Source organism: Lagopus muta, chromosome 2 (genome assembly GCF_023343835.1).
Source record: "Lagopus muta isolate bLagMut1 chromosome 2, bLagMut1 primary, whole genome shotgun sequence".
NCBI lineage: Eukaryota > Metazoa > Chordata > Aves > Galliformes > Phasianidae > Lagopus > Lagopus muta.
The window spans coordinates 6947429-6965124 of NC_064434.1; the positions used below are offsets into that span (position 1 = coordinate 6947429).

A 17696-nucleotide genomic window follows, 5' to 3' on the forward strand; every position below is an offset into this window, starting at 1 on the left:
GCCCAAGGAGGCTGTGGATGCCCCATCCCTGGAGGCATTCAGGGCCAGGCTGGTTGTGGCTCTGGGCAGCCTGGTCTGCTGGTTGGTGACCCTGCACACAGCAGGGGGTTGGAACTGGATGACCAGCCCAGGCCATTCTATGATTCTGTAATTAAGATCATTCAATTTCTTGCAGCACTTCAGACTACAAACACACTGAAGTCTACCAAAGCTGGAAAGAGTTGGAAAGCACACTGTATAGCCAAGAGAGAATCAACCTACCTGATCTCTTAAAACACTGGTAGCAGGAATGAATCAATGTTGAAATATTAAGCTCCTTTCCAAAAACCAAATCTGACAACAAGCAAAACAACCTTACCTACCTAAACATTGTATTTTCTCCTTTTAAATTCCATTTTACATAAACACTTCATAATCTTTTCATTTAATTTCTGTTGTAAACACAGGAGTAGTGTACTGCTACTTTGAAGTTACACGAACCTTTTAGATAAGAATAACTGTGTTTTACAATCAAGCATGTGTATTTCTCTAATATTTGGTTTTACATTAAGACTAATCCAAAAGAACTGATAAATTAAAGCCACTGTTCAAGCTAAGGGTAGAATATATGCCTGCAAGTGACTTGTCTCTTCAGTTTTATCAAGGAATTTGTCTGGTTATTTTTTCCTACAGCTAGAGATTTCGCAGGCTTTTCATGTAATGGAAAAGAGAATGGAAGAGCAAACAAAACGCAATTGTATAATTTACTACACAAACCTGAATGATGCAGTAACACAGCAAGTTTATAGCACTGAAAGCAGTGCATACTGTATTGCATAGCTTTCAGATATTCACTTTTTGAATACATGGGAGTAGTTATTTGTGCAGTTGACTTCAATTTGACTGTCCTCAAATGTCCTCAGTGCTCCAGCACTGAGAAAGTTGCAAAGTTGCCCAAAGAGGCTGTGGAGTTTCCTTGGAGATCTCTAAGAGCCACCTGGATGTGGTGCTGGCACTCTGCTTTGAGTTCCCCTGGTTGGATCAGATGGACCCTCTGAGGTCCCTGCCAATCTCAGCCATCCTGCAACTCTGAGAGAGACTCTGGAACAAAACTGGCAGTTTTATGTTCCTGTAAATGAAATAAGTCCATCCTTAGCATGAAGTAACAGGACTTTTAGAAAGAATTAGTCATTTCAATTAAATAATTTTCTATTTAGAAGAACAGAGAAGCCCAAAATGATCTTTAACCACGCAAAAGAAGTTCAACTCTGACAACCACCCATTTGTGTAGGTAGCACAAACAAGTCAGCATTTATTGAAGGCCCCAAGAAAGTCTTTACCGAGAGACTCTAGGTCCATACACAAACCCGTATGTGATTTAACACAACCAGTACAAAATATATATATTTAGTCCTTAATGTTCTCCTTTAGCAAAACCTGGGATGGTTGGGTATAAATCTTACGCCAAAAGCACAAGGACAAAAAAAAAAAAGAAAAAAGATTTGGATGGAAACGGGGTGAAGGGGTAGAGGAGAAGCCTCAGTTTTCAAATACAGATTTTACATATCTTTGAAGTTTGCCTACATGCTGTTGACATCTCATCAGATGGCTAGCTCAGGACAGAGACAGATATGTAGTACAAAAACAGCTGTGTCCCTCTAAGCCACTACAGCCACATGGCAAACTACAGAAAAATGAAGTTTCTCTGTGACGAGGCTAAAAGCAGATCTGTATCCTAGTGAGCCAGGTAGTTTAACATCACCCTGTCTGTAAGATACCTGTAGCAGAACACAAGAGACAGAAAACACTTCAACCATTAGGAATAACAATTCCTTCAGAGCTTACTTTGAGGCACTTCATATCCAGTATGCACCAGGCTACCTAATTTCAATCTTCTCACACATGCACCTACCATCATGTGAAGACTTAATAGGACATTCACACTGCAGATATTGTGATGAAATAGTAATTAAATACTAATGATACTTACACTGATTTTCAAAATACTTAGAGGAGTTCAAATGTGAACTTCCCTGCAGCATCTATTGCCTGTTACTAAAACAAGAAGGGAAACTGGAGCAACTTATATTGAAGTATAAATTAAATCAATCAGTTCAGTTTCTCTTTAGTCCAAAGTGCAAAAATAAATATTGTTTTTCCCTAAAGTGTGTTACCAGTAGTAATTAAGTCTCAGAGTACCATTCCACCTAAGTATACTCATTAAAGAACATGCTAGCAAAGCCAAGGAAATCATAAGGATAACCCCTGCCGTACAGTTACCTCTGCTGCATTATTCAGCCAGGCTCTGATCACCAAAATTAGTTGAAAATATGTTTGTCACAGCAAATTACAGCACAGCACACACCTGCTCCCTAAGATCACACTAGGTAAGAATGATAGTGCATCCAGATATTGCTGGTTACGTTTGGTCTAGTTCTGCCTGTGTGCAGCTTTCAGTTAGCTATAAACTGATCTGAAGTTGTGCTTTTGATAGCGGTTTTTTGCTCATTCCTGAGCCGTCCATTAGGTGCAGCAGCAGTTTTACAGTCACTGTCAGGAGCTTTCAGCACTGAGAGTCTAAAAGGTTCAGTTGTTTTCTGAAGTCTCTGAACAACAACAGCATTTTGCAACTTTGCTTCCTGTAGTGTCAGCGTCTCATCTTGCAGTTCTCGAAAGGGCAGCGAAGTAGTCAGCATGAAGGGAACACCTCCCTCTGATCCTTGATACTTTGTTATGAAGTCTCTGACGTGGCTTATTCTGAGAAGAAAAAAAAGAAGACTCAGCATCAGTGTGCTCTAGCCTTAACACAGAACAGAACCACAACACACAAAGAACCACCTCAGGAACAGAATGAGACATAACAGCTGACGGCACAGAAATGGAGAAATAGGTGTCCTTCAGTGCTTGGTTCACTCGAGAGCAAGAAAATAAAAAGGATTCAAATGCTTCACCATGGCTCACGGACAGCTGTCACACAAATCTGCTATTTCTTAACCAGCTGGTGGAGCTCTACTTGATGTTTCCATAGCCAAGAGCCAGAACAAGGAAGCCTTTAGTATATGGTACATGCAGCAGAACCATAGAAGAAAAAGCAAAATTTGCAAAGATTTTTTGCAAAATTTGCCTGGATAGTTAATTAGGTCTTACAGTAGCCTCTGTCTCCCAAAATAGGAGCAGTAGTAAATTCAAGATGCCTGCTAAGATGCAAAGAATCTTTCAAGAGTAAGCAAGACACAGGTTCCCAAGGATTTTTTTTTCCCCTGTTGAAGTACAGTTGTAAATAATACTGTTTATCACAAAGAAAAAAACTCCTTAATATACTTAAACCTGTTAAACTTGGAATAACAAAGATAAAACCTTTATTTGGGAGCTCCTAATTAAAATAGCAATTGATCTTTCAGCAATACATCACAACAACATTTTGCATCATACCTTAGGCTGCTAAGAGTAATAAATCAGTACAAGTTAAGCACCTGAGCTCTTCTTCTGACCATTCATAATCTCAGCACGATCAGGATAGGAGTCAGTATAGGATAGGAGTAAGACCTCTGGAGACCATCCAGTCCAACCCCCTGCTAAAGCAGGTTCCCTACAGTAGGTAGCACAGGAAAGCATCCAGAAGGGCTTTTGAGTATCTCCAGAGAAGGAGACTCCAAAATCTCTCTGGGCAGCCTCTATTTACAGTTTATCTCGACAGCAGTCTGGGTAGTGTTAAAACCTATGATTACTTTAAAGTGATTGAGGGAGAAACACAGGCAAAGTAACCTTTGCATATGACATGACTGTGTGGTACTGTGACAGCAAGTTACAAATTGGAGAATGGTCCCTAAAGACAGCAGTTCCAAAACTTAATGTTAAGCCATTAATCCTACTTCCTCAAGGTTCCTTCATACATCTGCTGTGCTGACACCTTCTGACTTCATCCCCATTTATAAGCCTCTTTGGGAACTGGAAACTGTAGTAATTAAGAATTAAGCACACTAGATGCATTTTATTCCAACCATGCTGACAGGACAGACGTGCAGGTGAATAAGCTCGCCTGCTTAACTTTGGCCCTCCCTGCATGATCCTCTGGCTCAGCTCAAAGTCACATCCTCCACTTCCTTTTACATGCTGGAAGAAATACAAGTGGATTTTCTGAAACTCAACAGCTGCTGTCTGCTCAACAACTAGCAGGTTTTCCTTTTTGAGTAAGTGATTTGCTCCAGATGTAGTCATTCTGTAAGAGACTTGTCATCATAAAAGCCACATAAATCCACTTAACTGTTTCTTCCAGCAGTGAACAATTCATATACCTTAACTTCCACTAACCTAAAAACCTCCAAGTTTCCTCAATGGATTTTGATTTACACTCAGTTACGAGCTGACTGGTAACATCAGCTCATGTTTCTCTCACACTCCTCTTACTTATTTGCTAAAAAACAATGAATTTTCTCTAAAATAAATTCAAAAAGATACCCCAGATAGAGCCAAAGAGCAAAGCAACATTAAGTGAACGGGAGATGCAGATGAGTTACAGATATTGAACGTATCATACATACAGTTGTAGCACAAATAATTCAGATGCGAGCACAAATAACAGCATTACCTGTGTGAAACGTTGAATTTCTGAATTATCCTCTCCCCATCCGCTAACCAGATCTGGATGTTAGTGACTGGCTCCAAATCATTTAAGGGTACTACAGGAAGACGTCTTTTATCAGCAGCTGCTTGATGATCCTCTCTTCCTTTAGAGATTATCCTTGGAGTAGCACTGAAAAAAAAACAAAACAAACCCAAGTTAATACTTCCTGTAAGTTTGAACCCATGTCCAGATCTCTTTTTCTAGAGCTCTCTGCCCTGTGTCAAAGAGCAAAAAGGTTATGGGATTTGATATCATTAAAAAAACTAGAACAAAAACAAAAAAACAAACCAGAAAACTGTGCTAATAATTCCACATGGAAGTCTTCAACGTGCTGAAGAATTTGCTTGTCTGCAGTAAGCATTTTACAAGACAGGGAACTGACATGTCAAAGGATTAAAGCACACAAGAGAGATTCTTTGTGTATTTTTGTACTCTAATCACACAGGTGAAACTATAAGGGGCTTACGTTTGAATTTGCATACTCAATGTTAATTTTCAGTGCAATGTGATTACAGTAATTCAATTTAACTGAAAGCTGTTAGCCTTGATTTAGACTCCAGCGTCATTTCTTTCAGTTTAGAGACACTCTTTAGAGAAATTGATTTAATGTGGAAACCCAGGCTTGTGCATACACTTAGCTTTTGATTTGCAAAGCACTTTCAACAGCTCAACGTACCATAAGGGCAAAGAAAGATCCATAAAATAGCTTGACAGAGGGATTCAGTTAAGTGTATGGTCTTTGGAAAAAAAAATTACTGGCACAAATACTGGTTTTGAAACGTCTAGAGCTTAGGTTTCTTTGCTTTCAGGAGCAAGCTTGTTCAGTATGTACTGTTTAAGTCATCACTCAGGCCTGATCCAACGGGCACATCCTCAGCACATAAACATGAGCAGATGTCTGCTTGCAAAACAACAGCAATGATTTAAGGAGTTACCATTTCTTCTGAGCTCTGTAGTGGTTACTGACTACATGAGTGCTTCACAGGGATTTCAAAGCTCAACTCCACACACCAAAAAAATCACCTACTGTTTCTTGAGGGAGAACTCACTAAACAATAGAACAACAGATCTTAACAATACTGTTACAGACAAACAGCAGCCTTATGTTCTTGTATTGTGTTAGTTTAATCATAATGCAGGACAGCCACAGGTCATTTTTAATTAAAAACGAAGATATCTACTGATTTGATACATTCAAGCTAACAGTCTTCTCAATCTGAAGCATTTCAAGAATTCTCTACCACTCGTGTCCAGGTAAGTGTTCTCACTCCCAGACTATCAGCCAGTAGAGGCACTTTTGATTTCTTCCACTGAAACTTGACCAAAAAAAAATTAAAAAGTTAAGCGATCTCAAACGATAAGAGATACTCACTACAGATGAAGGCAATAAGCAGAAACCACGTGGGGTGCAAGAAATAGGAAGCAGTAACAATAGATTTCAAGATGTGCACCTGTACAACATTCTGGTTGCAGTCCAAGTGCAGGTGACTTACTATCATCCATCTGCCCCTACTGATGTACTTATCTCACACTCAGCTTCTCGTCATGCTTGAGCTCAACAACAATAACAATAAACCCTAGCTGCAGTCCAGATTTGGAAAAAGAACCAACCCTTAAGCACCAGCAAGATAAAGTTAAACAATCTTGGCAATGGAAGTAAAAACAAAAATAAAGTGCAAATCATACTTAAGTCCAGCAGTGATCAGCTTTCTCTGGCTGCTTGATAGTGCAGACCAGTTCAGGGCTTACTGACATGTAAGCAGCCACACATGAGCCAGCTGTCTCCAGTACAGCGGATGCTGGAGAGCCAACTCACTGTGCACTTCTGCCCAAGCTAAACCAGGCATATTTTAGTCTCATTAGCTACAGTTGTAGTTCACACAACTATCTTACATATACATAAACTTTGATGCTGTTCTCAAACCACCTCTTTCCTCTTTCCACATCTCAGGGCTCGTAGTAGCATTGGAGATGATTCTTTAATAGCAAACATACACAGAACTGAAGGCAACACATTAAACTAAGCTGCAAGAGAAAGAAGAACTCTACTCACCAAGTTCTAAAGCATTTCTACACTTAAATTTGTTCCTGTAAACTGACAGATAAAGCCATCTAGTGGTGGGAGCTCTGACCGAAGCCACAAACCAAAAACGTAAGTCTTCTATGAGTTTGACATCAAACCATCATCATTCCTTCTAACAGTTCATTCCTTTTACATCTTCCCCTGATAATCTTACAAAGATTGAAGAGATACAAAAGTCTCCAGGCAATTTTCCAAATATTGGGCTTTTTCTCTTTAAGTATTGTGCTTACCCAGACTAACAGGAAGAATCTTGAAGCACACTGTTTTACTCTAAGAATGTTATACAGCAAATCCATTTTGCTACAAGTGATTTCAGTCAACAGCACAGCTAAGGTCCTTTCTAAGGCTGTTTTTAAAATACCTTGTTAAACTTAACAGAGATTTTCAGCTGCAAATCTTGTGAGAGTCAAGCTATTAAGCGAACCTGAGTGGGGGTAAATAAACCTGAATATATCCATTTGTTATGCAGGTACCTGAGGTATATTGGAAAAGTCTTTGTTTCTCCTGTACAACATAAATGGAGAGGATCAAACTCATTTGGGTTGCATTAAAAATAAACAACAAATGAAAACAGTTCTAGCTCCTCTATTTCTTCCCCAAGCAAATTTTAATGAGGTGGTCAACAGACCAGTTTCTATTGAGACTCCATAATGCAGCCACTCATGTAATTCATTCACTTGGGAGCATCAGCAGAGAAATCTACAGAGATTATTATCAAGTTTAACTGATAAGCAAGTCATAAGCTAAGTAAATCATTCAGTCATTTGTTTCTCTTTTAGTTAAGCACATGAACGCAACTGTGTACAGGGAGTTCTACAGCTTCAACCTTGTTATGTTGTCCTTGTTTCAGCTGAGACAGAGTTAAATTTCTTCACAGAATCTGCTATGATGCTATGTTTTGGCTTTAGGAGAAAAACAATCTTGATAACACATCAATGTTTCATTTGTTCCTCATCAGTGGTTACACAGGGCCAAGGACGTTTCAGCTTCTCCTACTGTCCTGCCAAAGGGAGGTGAATGAGGGGACACACGGAGCTGGTAGGGGACAGAACCAGAACAGCTGATCCAAGAGATCAAAGGGCCAAAGGGATCTTTCATATCAGATGGCATCATTTAAAAAACAATAAAACTGTAAGAAGTTGGCTGGGGGGAGGGAGGGAGGGCTACTGCTTCTCAGGGACTGGCTGCACATAAGTTGGTGGGTGGTGAGCAGTTGTGTTGTGCATCACTTGTTCTGTAAGTGTGAACACTTGTGATTACCACTGATACCATTTCTCTCTTCCTTTTCTGTATTAGCAAATAAAAGAAATTGCAGGTTGAGATAAAAACCTTTTTTTCCTCCCAATTCTTTCCCCAGCTCATTGAGAGGAATGGGTAGTGAGCAAAAGACCACGTGGTTCCAAGCTGACTGCTGGGTTAAACCACAGCATGTCCATCTCAGACAGCATTATTACTATTCCCCCAAAAAGCTCTTCTGTTCCAAGAGTAGCATATGGATGCAATGGACATTTATTAACATCAGGAAGCGAGGACCAGTTTACAAAACACTCACGGCTCATGTTTCTACCACCAGCAAAAAATATTTAGTAGTCTTGAAAGAAAACATTCTGATACCGTAGCACTGAATAGAGCAGCAACAGCAGGAGGGCGCATTCTATCCTGTTCATACAGAACAAAATTGCTGAGCAAGTTGTGGGATGTCTCAGTGTGCAAAACCACTCAAGCGAAAGTCACAGAATAGCGCGCTTCCAGAACCTAACGCGCCTACTGGGAAGCCAGATCATTACTTGCTGTAGGCATGACAGAGCACGACAAGCAACTGAACAACCTGCCACTTAGCCCTGCTTAGCAGCAGAAACCCAGCATGCTGAAGATCTTTCTGCTTCCGCTATCTACATGCCTACTGGTAAATGAAATACGATTCAGTTCTTGACCTTTGCTCAGGATTTCAGTGCTACCAGAAGCGAGACTTGAGGCATTTCTCATCCACCTCTCAAGGGAAGTTCTCCCTATCGACCCTATCAACCCAAGCGTACAGCAATTGAATGAACAGCCTGTGCTACTGAAACAGATGAAACTGATCAAAGATGCTTGCTTCTCTAATGCATCCAGAAACCACTCACTCTTTGCCCCATCAGCCTTTTACTCTGTTACCCACCTCCTCCCCCAACCTCACCCAGCTGATGCTTTTCCTCAGCTTGAGCCTGAACAGCAAACCCTTTCCTCTGCATCAGAACAAGCTGTTCACTTCAGGCTTCAGCACAGCCTACAGGTCACCAAGCAGATCCACCACTGAAGGTTTCCTGTAGGTTCCTGGTCACTGTGTTTCATTCCCAAGGCTGAAATCTTCTTTTTCATGCATGCAAATCTTACATGACAGAAATACATGAAAGATGACTCAGCAGAAGTAAGCTAAAGTTGCAGAGATTTATACAGGTGAACTCCTGGCTTCCCTCTGTGCAAAGGATTTCCAAAATGCTGTATGGTCATAAACCACATCCAGTTTTTGTGCTGGTTGACTCTATCCACCCACACAGAATAAAGGAAAGAATGAGTGGGAAGTCAAACTGCAATGAACACATAGTTAAATGCTGAACATGTTCAGCAGAATACAAAATAGTCTTCTTCAGCTCCAACACTCAAATTCCCCTTTTTTCATAGAAAGTACTGTACATTAACTTTTAACAGCAAAGCTTTTTTATTAAGTCACAGAATAAAAGAAACTGGGAACAGTTCTTTGAGAAAGTACTGTTCACATGGAAATTTTGAGAAAAGAAAGTCATTAAACTCCTGGCTGTGTGAGCAGGACCCCAGCCAGCAGATTGTAGGAGCTGATAATCCCCCATACAGCATTCATTAGACACGCCTAAATACTGAACTCAGATTTGGCCCCTGATAAAAAACCAATAAAAGAAAAATATTGATAACCTGGGGGGGTTCCATGGAGAGCCACAGAGATGTGGCTGGGCTGCAGCATCTGCCTTGGGGGGAGAGGATGGAGAAGGTGGGCTTGTTCAGCCTGTGGGAGAAACTGTACCAGGGGCCTTCACAGCAACCTGCCAGTACCTACAGGAGGTTATCAGGCTCTACACAGAGGATATAAGTTGAAATAAGGTAAATTCAGATTGGGTATTAGGAAAAACTTTCTCCCTCATGAGGTCAGGTCACTGAACCAGGTTTCACAGCCTCCATCCTTGCAGAATTTCAAGGCCCAGCTGGATAAAGGCCTGAGGAATCTCATCTGTCCCCACACGTGAGCCTGGATTAGAGAACTCCAGAGGTAGCCTCCAATCTGAATTATATGATCCCTTACCATACATATACTTTCCTTCAGCTACTCAAGCACAGATTACGTCAAGTTACTCACCTTCCTAATCTGTAACCATGACCAGAAAAGGGATGAAATATTGGCTTTTTTGATGACAGATACAATTCATCTTTTTTGTCCTCCACTTTCACATCTACCTCTTCCTTCTCAAATACTTTCTGCAGCTCAAAAGGCAGCTCCCTTAAGAAAAAAAAGACATCAGAAAAAGAATTATTATACTGTCTCAGTATCCAAAAACACATTAATGATTAATACCAGCTGTGTTTACTCTTGTAAAGATCATGCTTTAATAATTTATTAATAATCGTACTAACTGCATGATATGCAAATAACTCCAAGTTCTTGAGCTGCAAATTAAATACAACTTGAACAATAAAATAAGACAATGTAATTCATTGAATGATACTGAAATTTACCCAGTAGTTACCACACCAAAGTACATGCAGAGGGTTTAATATTACTGCAGTGATACACAGCAAGTTCTTTTTTTTTTTTGTAACTCATGGGAATAAAAAGCCCCAAAAAAACATAGAAAACAATGATCAACTTTTAAGGAGAAAGACTGAGGTTAGAAACAACGTGTTTAATTAGTGGTAAACAGGAAACTCAGCTTTAAGAAATCAGCTTCCTAACAACTACAGTCTTTAGTGCAGTAACATCACTCAGCAGTGCTTTATTTGCCTTAAGCAGAACACAAGGCCTTTGTCTGGGTGGTGCTGAGTGCTAGCCTACCATCACCAGTTATGCAGGAACCATCTGGTAGTTACTTAGCACCTCCATAAGGATACAGAGAAAGGGAGGTGGTAAACTTTTGACTTCCACAAAGAAAGTAGAGGGCTCTCAACAACGCAATCTACTGCTATTAGAACCAATGCAGGTGACACGCATAAGGTAAAATGTAAAATCAGTAGTTTTTGATGGGCTTGTAAAGCACAGAAGAGATAAAAAATAGTATGTGAATTAATTACACCATTCATGAAAACGAGTTATAAAAGAATATGATGCAAAATTATTTTCTCCCTTTTATTTGTATGGGATGGGGAAACAAACTACAAGTGAAAGGTTCAAATTATACTGGTTTCTATGTTCAATCTGCTTTTTTAAAGTAAGACTGCATCAAACACTAGCAGAAATCATTCCAGCATGCTCAATTTCAGTAGTTGGATAAAAGTAAGATCACTACATACACACACAAGTGAGTGAAATAGTAAGTTGGTACAAGGGAAGATGACTGCAATTGAAGGCTGATTGAAGCTTCCCGGAATTACAATGCAGCAACTGCGCCCACCAAAGGCTTTTCATCAATAAGAGGAAAACAAAGACCAGCAAACCAGACGTGCTTAACCACTTGCACACAGACTGCCAGCAGAAGTACCATTTGAGCACTGGCTATTACTGGGCACGATGACTTCCTTTTTATTTCATTCTGTGTCTGCTGTGCCTCTTACCAACACTCACTTTTATCTACTCCATCAGCAACTGTACGACTGCTTTCAGTTGCAGTATGTGCAACTTGTGAATGTGAGAAATCATCGGCATGGCAGGAAATGACAGAGTCAGCAGACCGTACTCCTGCAGGGCTACTGGAGTGAAGCAATGCCAAAAATTTGGAGTATGAGCAAACTGTAATCCAAAGCACGTTAACTCAGGCAGATGAGGAACAAAAAGCTCCCTCACCCTTTTTTAACGGAGTCCAAGAACTGCTGATTTCCAACATCAGTGTAGCTTCTAAGTTCACCATCATTTACTGTAAACCCATTTTTCCAAAGTTTAATGATCACATCAACCTGTAGAGCAAGAACAATTTTCAATTTAACGCTGATTTAAAACTAGCTTTATATAACCAACCGGTACCTTTGATTTTGAACCATCCAGTGCATGGAATAAAAACACTAAAAGAAGATTCACTGTAATGTGTTTTGACCCTGTCTTGACAGGTAGACTGACAGCAAGGGGGAAGTGAGATTTCTAAGCATCAATCAGTTAGAAGTAAACCTCACTCTAGTCATTATGCTTTCTTTGGGCAAAAACAAGCAGAGGGGACAATCACCTCCCTCTCCCTGCTGGCCACCCTTTTTTTAATGCAGCCCAGAACACAGCTGGCCTTCCAGGCTGCAAGCACACTCTGCTGGCTTATGTCCAGCTTCTCCTCCACCAACCTTTGGGAGCAACAGAAATACATAAAAAGGACAGAACCTCTTACATACAAAGCCATGCTGAGCATCCCATTACCACCACAACTATATAAAAGAGAGTAAGTGAAAAAACCTGGATTATTTCTTCATAGAAAGGCTACAACTCTTACAAACTTCCCCTGAGATGGCAGTTGTCACTCCTTGCACTGAATCAGAAGCTCTCTCTCTCTAGCAATTAATCAGAAGTGCATGAGCTAAGTCCCAGAACAAGAGTTCTATAGCAGTTTTTGGGTAGCAGAATTATAGGTTTGGTTCAGCCAGAGATGGCAGACCGCTCCTACTGCTGTCTGACTTCCGCATACATCTTCCTACAGGCGTATTGGATAAGACTGCTGAACTTCTTACATTTGTTTTCTGGAGTATTCCTGGAGTGCTATTATGTTAAATTAGTATTTTTTTTTTCAACATCTACCTGGTTCTTGACTGTAGTTGGAGACACGCATATTGCACCAATCTTCTGAGCTTCTTCAAAAAGGTCATTGACAAAATAGTCATGGTTTTGTTCTGTACCATTCAAAATCTGGCCATCAGCTCTTGACTTACACATCCTGCAGAACAAATGCACAAATAACAAAGATGTTCCAGACAGCACAGAAGACAACAAGCAGTTACCCTAGAAGTTCAGTATTAAAATACATGCTCCCCTACACCAGCTTACTTGATTAAAAAGAGATGCATCAGCCACTTCTTTTCGTAGAACACTGCATACATAACAGCTATTTCTCTGTTAGACTCTGACCAATCACAATGCAGATATATGCAAGGTGAATGAACGATTATGTTGCAGTTTAGATTCTTTGCATAGTAAGAGGATTATGCAGGTTTTGGCAAACACTGCAGGAGTTATTTCCACTGGAGATTCAGATGTCTATTTTAAGTAATTCAGGAAAAAAAAAATGTAGCTCTTAAAAAAAAAAAAAAATCGAGTTTTATGAAGAACTCTGCAATAAATTCAAGGAGAGCAATGCTTACTTGAACAGTAATGAGCTACATTTGCATTAAAAGGAATTATTGTTTGCAGTGCCTCTATGCAACAGTAGGAATCCCTAAGGATTAATGTATTTAGGTAAAGAAAAACTCAGTGACATTAAGAAAGACTTCGGAAGCACGCTGTACCATACTGTGCCTACGTTTATTTTCTCAGAGAACAAAACAAACTTGGAGCATTATTTGAGGCAACAAGCTGCCTTTCCTTTATCTCACAAGCATATCTGGAAAACCGAACACCTCCATACTAAATGTCAAAGTACACAGTGAGTTAGCAAACTGCAACCCTGTCTTTCCATTTAAGTAAAATATTTATGCCACTTCTAGCATCCAGGAAACACTTTGGGTATTTGAGAAATCTTCAAGCAAAAATCTGTGGTTTTTTTTTTTTTTTTTTTTTAAACTTGGGTGTATGTGGAACAGAGGGTACAGCAGAAAAGACTGAAATCTGAAATTTAAGAGAAAGTTTAAAAAGTCCTGATAGGACAAACACTAATAGGAAGGAAAAAGAAAACAGCTCAGGGAGATGAGAACCTACCATTCTTCCTTCACAGTTTTGACATTGTCCATGTTTTCATCCTGGTGCTCCTCCTAATTAGGAAAAGAGACAGTTAACAAAACAAAACCCACACAGACAACAGCAGACCACACGCCTGGCACTCCTGCCTATTTCTGAAGCTGAAATAGTCTGTAAGTTTCTCCTGTGTCGAAAGGGAGTTTAACCAGAAATCTGAACCTTTCCCCTGTCCCCCAAATCCCCCCCCAGTCTCCAGATGGTTGTTTCTAATTCGATGACACGTGAACCAAACCTCGCTTTCAGACCTTTTAAATGAAAATTACTCTCACATAAATAAGTTCCACAATAATCATGTGAATTGCAAATACACATCCACAGCCACGCCAGCTGAGGAAAAGGAGATCACATTCCTTCTCTCATCAGCATGACTTAAAATCCCCTGATTCTCAGAAACGCTGTGAGGCAGTCACAGGAAAACTGCACTGCCACTGCAGGCACTCCGATGACCTTCACTTCAGCAGAGCACATTACCCAAAGGTGCAAGGTTTGTCAGGTTCCCCTTCCTACCATACCTTATTAGTGCAGCATTCAAAGAACTGCATAATGTGCATTATCATTTCTAGTCTATCACCCAGTTGGAAAGAAAATCCTGGATTCAGATGTACTAAATATACTACAGGATTAGTTTGCCAAGTCAGAGAATGCCATACCAATCTTCTGAGCTCTCTGAGGAGAACTTACAGAGAGTCACAAAAAGCTAGAGACCCCCCAAACCACCCTAAAACTAAACAAGCTTCCAGAAGGACATAAATTTTAAACAGCAACTGTTTAAGTATTTCTGGACACAGGTTACACAGATCACACTCTGCTCCTGGCAGGATTAGGACGAAGTCATCATATTGTGCACAGATACCAACATCAAACTAAGCAGCAATAGCCCATGTGCTCCTAGGAAAGATCATGTACAGCAAGACTGAAATAAATTTAAAATGCTCCAACCATCTAACTTAACAGAAGATGGAGATGTTAGGGAAAACAACATTCACTGAAATGATCAAAAAAAAACCAACCAACACATAAGCTTCCAGTTCAGTACTAATTCATGTTCTCCTGGGATGCTGATATTGACGTTCCTTCATCTCAAAACTCTGCAACACACTTTCTGCTGAAATGTAGGTAAGCCTTCAGAAAACACTCCTAACAACCACAAAGATTCACTCTGTGTTACTCTGAGAAAGTTCAGGCAGCCTTCAGATTATTTGCTTGCATATATGTTAGGTCAGAAAACTACTCTTAGAATACCTCTGACATGTCATATAAGATGTGGTATGGCCTTTTTCTTTTTTTTCCCCCTCACAAACAGAAAATTATAGATGGCCAAGCCTGTGCAGGTACATTGCAACCTCATGAGTGTATCTGACTGCTGCACTTGGAACTTTGCACCTGCCCTGCAAAACAGGAACTTTCTGTAACCAGCATAAGAAGATGCTTAATATTTTTATGTTCATCAGCTTCTCTCAAGTTAACTTTTAACACAACTAAGTAATTTTCCTGGATTAAATCTGTGTTTGCGTGTATCTTTTGCCCCCGAGCCACCTCTAAGTGCCTGCTTCTGTTGATTTCTCTGCGAGCTGTCAGCAGAGCTGCTGACACACGGCACAATGAGGGAGCTCAGAGGATTTCTGAGGCCTCCAGCCCCCACCAGCAGCATTCAGAACCGCTCAGCTGTGAAAGTCGCCGCTCCCACTGAAGCTCAACAGCCTTTAGAAGGTGTTGGGTTGCAATCAGAAGAAAGACACATGCTAACATATCACGGAAAGCACAACGCAGCGTGTTGGTGGTCACGAGCAAGGAGCCATTCGGGCACAGCGACCAGATGAGCCCGCGGTGCTGCAGGGGGAGCAGCTCCCTCCTGCCAACTTCTGACAGACGTCACCCACAGCGCTGGGAGTTTCGGTACGGCTTTTGTGACAAACGTATCGCAGGGCTGAGCTTCCAGCTGCCGAAATTAAACAAAATAAAGGGGAACGCGGGGCTGCCAGCCTCCCAGCGGCTCCCAGAGGAAAGCTCGCCGGCTAACTTCGGCAGAAGCACAACTTCTCCAGCCGCAAGCTGAGCGCGCTCTGCCAGCGCAGCGCCCAGAAATGACGGACGCGGCTGAGCGCACCGCAGCGCCCAGCGACGGGGAACAACTTACGGGAGAAAGCCGGGCACGGAGGGAGAGCGCCAAGCCGACGCGTCCAGGTAAACGCGGCTCCAAGACCTCCAGCCAGCAACGCGAGTCCGCGCATATCGAAAAGAAACGCGGAAAGCCTCCAGAGGCGCCTTCCCCTCCGCTGCCCCAAACCCCGACCCGCCCCAAGGGCAGCCCGCGCAGGGCTATATTTAGAGCTCCTGAGGTCACCCCGCGCTGAGGCGGGGCGACTAAGTTCAAGCACTGCTCGGAGCAGAGGGGCCACCGGCTCGGTAGGACCCGCTCCCCCGGCTCACCGCACCAACTCACCCGGCCTCGCAGCGCAGCACCGCCCGCGGCCTCCGCTCCGCACCAACTCCTCGGTGTCCCGCGCTCCACTGCGCATGCGCGGCCAGAGGCGGCCCGGGCACCCACGGCCGGACCGGGCCGGGCGGGGAGGAGAGCTGCGCCCCGCCCACAGGGAGGGCGGTGTCGGGGCGCCATGTTGGAAAGAGGGCGAGTGGAATTCACCTTCCTTCGCCTCGTTCCTAATTCGCTTTAATTAATAGGAAATCCATGAGTGAAGTGCGATCGATGATAATTCTATAAGCAAAGGTCACCCGGTATTTTCTTCACGTGTTGTGCAGTGTAACAAACAAAATGACATTTTTCAAAGCTATGACTGAAATGAGATGCTTAACCTCTGAGGCATGGACACCTGACCCCTGGCAGCTAAGTTTATTCCCCTTCATGCTGCTATACATTACATCACACCGAGCCACTTGAAGGCAATTGGCCTTCAGTTTGAGCTGGATGACATCTAACTGTGGCTCCTGCCTACAAATGTGCAGGGGAGAGTTGAGCATAGGGAGATCCGGGAGAGATCCGTACGAACACAAGGAACAACTTTACTTTGTGTGTGACAGAATTCTGGAACTGACTGCCCAGAGAGGTGGCGGAGTCTCCTGTGGAGACATTCAGGACTCCTGTGAATGCTTTCTTCTGTATCTGCTGTAGGGAATGTGCTTTAACAGGAGGGTGGACGAGGTGATGTCCAGAGGTCCCTCCCAACCCCTACGATTCTGTGATTCTGTTGAGTTTTATAGCTCTCACATATCATAGAATCATAGAATGGCCTGGGCTGAAAAAGGCCACAATGATCATCCAGTTTCAACCCCCCTCGTTGCCAACCAGCAGACCAGGCTGCCCAGAACCATATCCAGCCTGACCTTGAATGCCTCCAGGGATGGAGCATCCACAACCTCCTTGGGCATCACCAGCCTCTGTGTTAGAAAGGAGGAAGAAAAACTTCCTCCTAATATCTAACCTAAACCTCTTCTGTCTCAGTTCAAAACCATTCCTCCTTGTCCTATCACTATTCACCCTCGTAAACAGCCATTCTCCTTCTGTTTATATGCTCTCTTCAAGTACTGGAAGACCACAGTGGGGTCTCCCCGGAGACCTCATATACACATATACATCTTATCACTTTACACCTACCCGAGAGAAGGTTGTAAGAAGCTGGGGGGAGCTGTTTTTTCCTAGTTAGTGACAGGAGGAGAGGTTGCGGCCTCAGGATGTGCCAGCAGAGATTCAGGTTGGATATCAGGTAAAACTGCTTCTCCAAAGGAGTGGTGATGCAGTGGCACAGCTGCCCAGGGAGGTGGGGGGATTGCTGTCCCTGGAGGTGCTCAAGAAACGTGAGGATGTGGCGCTGAGGGACGTGGGCAGTGGGCATGGTGGGATGGGTTGAGGTTGGACTGGATGATCCTAGAGGTCCTTTCCAACCTTAATGATTCTATGGTTCTAC

At 42.2% G+C, this 17696-nt stretch overlaps 2 protein-coding genes across 5 annotated transcripts in view; one reads left to right on the forward strand and one right to left on the reverse strand.

The window, feature by feature from the left end:
• Positions 1-449: 449 nt before the first annotated feature.
• Positions 450-16403, reverse strand: UBXN2A (UBX domain protein 2A). Its single transcript, XM_048938101.1, has 7 exons — positions 16217-16403; positions 13735-13787; positions 12622-12757; positions 11692-11801; positions 10054-10194; positions 4568-4732; positions 450-2736 (listed from the first exon to the last, which is right to left on the reverse strand). Exons 1-7 carry the CDS (start codon positions 16388-16390, stop codon positions 2433-2435), a joined length of 1083 nt encoding a protein of 360 aa, XP_048794058.1. The 5' UTR covers positions 16391-16403; the 3' UTR covers positions 450-2432.
• The window catches only part of ATAD2B (ATPase family AAA domain containing 2B), an 83232-nt gene continuing 79501 nt past the window's right edge, over positions 13966-17696 (forward strand). For all 4 annotated transcript variants that reach the window (XM_048938069.1, XM_048938070.1, XM_048938072.1 and 1 more), the window contains exon 1: positions 13966-15957. The gene's annotated coding sequence lies outside the window, so the exon portion shown is untranslated. The remainder of the gene's footprint in view (positions 15958-17696) is intronic.